Source organism: Physeter macrocephalus, chromosome 1 (assembly GCF_002837175.3).
Source record: "Physeter macrocephalus isolate SW-GA chromosome 1, ASM283717v5, whole genome shotgun sequence".
Lineage (NCBI taxonomy): Eukaryota > Metazoa > Chordata > Mammalia > Artiodactyla > Physeteridae > Physeter > Physeter macrocephalus.
Genome location: NC_041214.2, coordinates 14,012,599 through 14,019,901, shown reverse-complemented (window position 1 = coordinate 14,019,901; position 7,303 = coordinate 14,012,599). Strand labels below are relative to the sequence as shown.

Sequence of the window (7,303 nt, the reverse complement as noted above, 5' to 3'; positions counted from 1 at the left end):
AGGGGACGCGGGTTCGTGCCCCGGTCCGGGAGGATCCCACGTGCCGCGGAGCGGCTGGGCCCGTGAGCCATGGCCGCTGAGCCTGCGTGTCCGGAGCCTGTGCTCCGCAACGGGAGAGGCCACAACAGTGAGAGGCCCGCGTACCGGAAAAAAAAAAAAAAAAAAAAAAAAGGGTGGGGTGAGGGGGAGAGAAACAAAGGCATGAGGTAGAGAAGCACAGGAGTGTTTGTGGCACGTGGAGTTAGCCCCTCTGGCTGGAGCAGAGTTTGTATGAAAACTCAGAGAGGTAAAAAAAGAGAAGGTAGAGACTTGATTAGCCAAGTTAAAGAGTTTGTAATTTAACCTGGGCAGCCTCAAGCCACAGACATTTCTGAGCAAGGGAGTGGCCAGAGCAAAAGGGTATCTGGTGAAGTTTAATCTGTGAAAGATACGCGACATATGTATAAAAGTAGGGAGATAATACTAGCTAGAGGAGTAGTTAGGTGACTTCTGGTCAAAAGGGATGAAGATGTAAAGTAGGTTAACACTGATCCTCTAAAGAGTATAGAAAAGAGGCAAAAGAGTTACTGATAAGCCCAAGGGAGAGCAAGAAATACAGAATTTTACTCGAGATTTCAAACATGGAAGGCTGTGATAACGATTGTGCAGATCGCAGATCGTAGAGCAAAGGATAAACGTCCGGAGAGGACTGGTTTGGAGGCTGCCCAGAGAGTTTAGTCCTAAAGAGATGGAACCTGAGATGACAGCCAGGCAAACGTGTCCAGAAGTGGTTAGAAGCGGGGGCTTGAGGCTCAGCTTCAAGGCAGATTGACCATTCCAAGTTGGAAACATCCACAGAGCTCAGCAATTCTTAAAAGTGTTTAATTAACTTATTTATTCAGAAAGTGAAGTTATTTTTCAGAAGCTCACTTGAGAATTTATACTCTCTTGATGCAGATGAATTCTCAATTGCTCTTTTGTTTTCCTTGCAAAACAGTTCAACTTGTATGAGAAAGAACGTGGGGAGGGCAGTGGAAGGGTTTCCTCACTATTCCAGGTGTAGAAATTGTGGGCATTGAGCCTCCTGTACGTAATATTCTTCTCTTCAGTGGTAATACTTTATGAAAATGTTATACATCTTTCTATCAATTGCCACACCCACCACAGTCAGTGTTTTGCACACTGTAAATACTCAGTGTTGGTTGATTTGCACTTTCATCATAAATCTCAAAGATAAAATAGTGGACATAAGAAAAACTAATAAGTTTACAGCTAATCTTATAATGACAGACTCTCCATAGAGAAACGCAGAGCGGATATCAAATTTGAATTGCAAAAATTTTGTAAGCGAAGCAATAACTGTAGCTTCAGATCTTTACTAAAACGATAAAATCCATTAACAATCCCACATGCCTTGGAGCCAGCCTCCTAGACATTCAAAGTTCACAACACCTTGAAGAGCGGAGTCAACAGCCAAAGTTATCAGAGTGAAGAGTGACTCCAGGCCCAGGACGGCTAAGGCAGACCTGCATTCATTTTTTCATCTGAGATAGGAACTAGCAAGAACCTAGTTATTTAAAGGAGGGGATGAGATATAGGATAGGAGGACCCAGACCTCTCAAGAATAAAACCAACCAACTACAGTAAAGGAAGGAGGACTGTACACAGCTAATACTCGTCATTCTACCTGAATCCACAGTTACACAAGTAAAAAGACGAGCATCAGTCTGGTTGACTAGATCATAAAGAAACAGTGTGTCTATTTTTTCCCCTTCCGAACTTACAAAAATACACCCTTCATTTTATCTCATCCTTTCTCTGGTCTTTCAGCCGCTCGACTGATCCAGAACATGGATGCCACTGCTGAGCCTTGTACAGACTTTTTCAAATACGCCTGCGGAGGCTGGTTGAAACGCAACGTCATTCCTGAGACCAGCTCCCGTTACAGTAACTTTGACATTCTAAGGGATGAATTAGAAGTCATTTTGAAAGGTTAGTGGAGTTTGTGTCTATGCATCAAAGATTTCTCTCTTAATATATCCATTTCTTAAGATACAGCTCTTAGCGATTACAGGGGAGTATCGCAAAAGACTAGAGTCGATAATCCCTCCAAGTTTTGTGGACCACCGCTGAGTCACTCTGAGGGTGGTAGACGCTGAAATGGATATGTTGGCATCTCTCAGCATTCCTGCTTTCATTTGTAGGTACACACGATAAAGCTCTATTATCCCTGGAGATGGCATCTTTGTGCCATTTTACAGAAGAAATTAAATTATTGCCAGTAACACCACCTGCATGTTCCTTCTGCCCTGGCCCTGTGTTGAGGTCACTGTGAGATGTTACTGAGATATGCCTTCCCAGAGTAGGTATATCTGTTCTAACCCAGTTAAGACACTCTCCCTGGGAAGTTGAGAAAGCAGTGTCTAGTCCTTTGCTATCCTCCATTCTCTGTTCTCCTCTTTTAGAAGTTACTTTGTAAAAAAAAAATTTTGCTATTTTCTAATACCCAAACAAGAAGAACAGTACATTCATTTCATCTGGAGCATGAACAGTACAGTCACACAAAGATAATTATTTTCCAACCATCAAGAAGACTATCACATTAAATTCCAAATTCCTCTGTAGTATTTATTTTCTTTTTAATCTCAATTTCAAAAAAAGTAACTTCTCTATGGTAGAGCAGTACACATCACTGTTCACACACACACACACACACACACACACACACACACACACAAAAAGCTAAGCTAGTCAAAAAGACTTTCATCTAAGCTGGGTAATGAAACTAACTCCCAGTTCTGCACCAGGAATAACGATCTGGTGTGAGGGGTTTGGTTTTTCCTATAGGGTTTTGGAATGGGAGATGTGTGAACATATGTACAAAAGGTTTTTTTTACCAAACCTGCATTGAAAATGTTAATTGCAGCTGCAAATAATCAGTTATACTGATGTGTTTTATCAATACCCTATTTCAGATGTCCTTCAGGAACCCAAAACTGAAGATATAGTAGCAGTGCAGAAAGCAAAAACATTGTATAGATCTTGTATAAATGAATGTAAGTGCTCTGTATTTTGTTTTATTAGGAGTATGCCAAAATATGCATAGTTTTCATAATATATTTATATTCATTATTTTCAAAAGCTGCTATTGATAGCAGAGGTGGAGATCCTCTACTCAGACTGTTACCAGATATATATGATTGGCCAGTGGTGACAGAAAACTGGGAGCAAACATATGGTAAGGCAATTTTCCTTCTTTAAAAAAAAAATTATTTCCATATGAAATCTGTTATTATAGTATCATATTAATGCAGTAAAGCATCTAATGATATACTTCACCTTTCATTGCTTTAGGTTCTTCTTGGACAGCTGAGAAATCTATTGCACAGCTGAATTCTAAATATGGGAAAAAAGTCATTATTAATTTTTTTGTTGGCACTGATGATAAAAACTCTATGAACCATGTAATTCATGTAAGTTTGTGTGGCCAACAGCCAAAGTTACTTTAAATTGCGGTAAAACTTCCACACACGTTGTTATTGATATTTAGAAATAATGCATATTCTCATTTGAATTGCATGAGCAAGGTGGTAATAAGTTCAAGGACAGGTGCCTGGATTCCCAACTTTGAAAGTGTTTTCTTGACGCTGTGTTTTAGACATTCAACTCTCCTTCCTGCTACCTTTGTTTTAGATACCTCTCCCTTTATAAAAACAGATGATAAGAAAGGAAAGACTTCACGTCTCTCCTGTTTAGAAAAAGCACCTGATTTCTCTGTATGTTCATGAAAGGAGCATGGTCTGGTTTACATAAGTAATACAGGTCAGAAATCAGAAGTTCCTAATTGATTCCAAAACGATCATAGAAATGGGATTTTTAACACAATTTTGCTTCTTGCTAAAGAATGTCTGTACTTTTTTCTCAATTAAGGTAAGCAGAATCCCATTCTTTTTAAATGGCTTTATTTGATATTTTTAAAGTGTAAGGCATTCATTTAGGTTTACCTAGGACGAGAGTTACTTAACGAGTATGTTCGGAATAGAGTGAAATGTTTAGGGACTTTTATTTAGTCTCCTGTAAAAGAAACTAACCAAAAGTTGCAGGTCACAGCAGCATAATTATGTCACTGTTGCATAAATCTTTATAGTCATTTTTATTAAAATCATGAAAGAGATTGAACCCAACTCTTGCCTACAGTGGACCCCTTTCTCTCTTCCTCCGTTCTCTCCTTTGGCTCTCAAATGCCAGTATCCTGCATGATCGCCATGAGGGGGTTTCCTAAGGAGGGTCAGGAGGTTGGAGAAGGAGCAGGGCTCTTCCCGTGGGGATGCCTTCTGGCTCTTTCCTTACCAGTCCTCTGGGTTCTGTTTCTTTTGTATTGGCCTGGCTCTTTACAGCTGCTAGGATTCTCACTCTCACCCATAAATGCTCTAGTTTACCTTATCTGTCTTACCATGCGGCGCGTAAGAGGGATTCTCACAAAGTCGCGAGTATGTCCAGAAGTTTTTGCTGGGTATCCAAGGTGGACTGGACACACTAGAACCGAGATGAGTTACCTCTTTCACACACTCAGCTGGCCGCTGGGTCTCCGCACGTCCTGAGCAGGACAGCTTTGGAGAGAACTGAGGAGGAATCTCCTCTATCCCCTTAGGGTAGAGGATCTCAAAAAAATCAAGATTTCTGCTAGCTTAGAATTTCTTGAGTTACCTTAGAGGTTTTCCACCTTTTTTTTTTTTTTTTCTGTCCCAATTAAGGGTGGGGGTAGAAGAGAATGTCCCTCAGGGGAGCATATTAGAATCTCAGGAAGCCAAAATGTACTGTAAAAGTATAATGCTCCCTAGTCCTAGATTCTAACATGTATTTGTTCACCTCCCCCTTTATTATGCATTAAAAATCCTTCCCCGTGTGTTTTTTTTTTGTTCAAGATTTCTTTGGTTTTTCTCAAATATCTGCAGCACAGACTTCCAGATTATCTAGCTACCCATCAGTTTAACACGCAGTAGTGTGGAAACCATTTCCTAACTATGTATTCACTCAGTGTCTGCTTGTTACCCTTATAAAGAACAAAAACACTAGGATCTTTTTTTTTTAACATGTTTATTGGAGTATAATTGCTTTACAATGGTGTGTTAGTTTCTGCTTTATAACAAAGTGAATCAGCTATACGTATACATATATCCTCACATCCCCTCCCTCTTGCGTCTCCCTCCCTCCCACCCTCCCTATCCACCCCCCAGGCGGTCACAAAGCACCAGCTGATCTCCCTGTGCTATGCGGCTGCTTCCCACTAGCTATCGATTTTATATTTGCTAGAAGAACACTAGGATCTTGCTCATACATAGATAGGTGTGCTTGTAATTTGTCCAACTGTTCTATATCAACTGAATACTTTATTTTTTTCTTCGCATATTTTTGTATAGATTGACCAGCCTCGACTTGGCCTGCCTTCCAGAGACTACTATGAATGCACTGGAATATATAAAGAGGTAAAAACAAAACCAAAAATCCAACAAAATAAAATGAAACTGCAGAATTTAAACTTAACCCTCTATGTCCTTCACTCAGGCAGATACTGAAAATCACACATAATAGTGAGCTTCCTTTGACTGAATGAATATTCTAAACTAAGAAACAAAGAAACTTGAAATTCCTTGTTCGTGTCTTGATCGTAGTACTTAAGTCACATGACCCATTTTGAAAAGTCAATTTTAAATGTTTTATTTTCTCTGTAAATTTGATCATTTAAAAAATGAACAGATTAATCATGGTCTAGGTCAGTGCCAGTGAAGACCAGGGAATGGTCCAGTATCAGACACATCATTATTCTGCAGCACTCTTCTAGAGCCTTCTGATTTGACTTTCAGAGGACTACCCAGATAGGGGCATTGGGTTCAGACAAACCTTTGTAGTCACCTTCTGATTCTAACAGTCATCATATCCCCCACAGAACTGCTTCGCTTTGCCGCACAGCCTTGCCTCCCTCAAGCTGGTGTTGATGTGCTTTTGCTTCTTGATACAAAGGAACCATAGATGATAAACTTAGCAGTGTAATATATTATTAGGTATTTGGGGAAGGTGTTGGTTCCATAAATGTTTTCCTCATTATTTTGTAGCTCAGAAGTAAGTAAAGTTTACCTTTGATTATTCTAATGGGTCACAATGGTGGTGTGGCTGAAATTACTTCTTAATTAAAATTATTAGCTTTGTATGTTTATACTGAGTGTGCATTTGGCCTCATTATTAAATTCAAAATAGCATGGAATAAATTCATTGTAAAGTGTCTTTTTGAGTGGCTACACAACATTGAAATGAAGAAAAAGATATATTGTAAAAGTCCACAGTTAATAGCACAGACAATCAAATGGGTATGGGATATTTGAGTTCATTACAGGTATTGTGTGGGTTGCAACTATTGGCTTTATGAGCTGTCTAGCTGCTTCCTATTGCAGAGTTGAGGGTGATTGAAGAATGTTGACTCATTATACTACATTTACATTGTCATCAACTAGGATGTTTTTCAAATTTAGGGTTTTGTCCTAGAAACATAGCAAATTTGTCCAATCCTAAAAAGATAGATATATTTTTTGTATTTTAACATTCCTGATATCAAAGTATACCCAGCAGTTAGTGTATACATTTAATGTGGTAAAGTTTCTTTTTTGTTTTTTTTCTTTTGGAAAGGATCCTGTTAAGTTGATGGTGTATTTGTGCATTTTATATTCAACACTATCTCATAATCGAGAAAAGGTCATAATCTAGAGCTGTCTTTCATAGGCTTGGGTCATATGGAAACATTTTGTTTAGCCTGTGGCTGTTTTTTTTTTTTTTTAATTTTAGATTAGATTATATTTTGAGAAATGCATATTGTATTCCTCTGGTTATTGTTTTGAGCTTAAATACCTCAATTCCTTTTTGTTTTCTGTACTTTCCTTCCTAAAGAGAGAACAGGCCTTAAGGCAATAGAAACTCAAAGATATATATTCTTATATTTTTTACATGGCAGAATGGTATGTTTTCTTACTGATTAAGGTTACTTATGCACAGACTTTAAGAGCTAAATTGGACATTAGAAAATTTAGTTCAACCCCTCATTTTACAAATGAGAAAACAGAGACCCAAATAAGTAAAATGATTTGCTTAAGTCATGGATTAGAAGATCCATGTGTCAGGAACATTAATTGTAAGCAATGGAAACCTACTCTAACTTAAATTCTGTAAAAAAAAAATGTTTTCTGTTTGTCACACCTAAATGTAAAGTTCTAGGGATGAATCAGGCATGGCTGGTTCCAGGGGTTCAACTGAACCATCTTATCTCTTTTCCTGT

At 38.6% G+C, this 7,303-nt stretch overlaps 1 protein-coding gene across 4 annotated transcripts in view; it reads left to right on the top strand.

Moving 5' to 3' along the window:
• MME (membrane metalloendopeptidase) overlaps positions 1 to 7,303 on the top strand; it is a 93,518-nt gene that overhangs the window by 31,941 nt on the left and 54,274 nt on the right. For all 4 annotated transcript variants that reach the window (XR_003679414.2, XM_024131912.2, XM_028488486.2 and 1 more), the window contains exons 4-8: positions 1,810 to 1,971; positions 2,955 to 3,035; positions 3,122 to 3,217; positions 3,334 to 3,452; positions 5,400 to 5,465. Coding sequence is in view for 3 of the 4 variants with exons in the window: in XM_024131912.2 (XP_023987680.1) it covers positions 1,810 to 1,971; positions 2,955 to 3,035; positions 3,122 to 3,217; positions 3,334 to 3,452; positions 5,400 to 5,465 (524 nt within the window). In the remaining variant the exon portion in view is untranslated. The remainder of the gene's footprint in view (positions 1 to 1,809; positions 1,972 to 2,954; positions 3,036 to 3,121; positions 3,218 to 3,333; positions 3,453 to 5,399; positions 5,466 to 7,303) is intronic.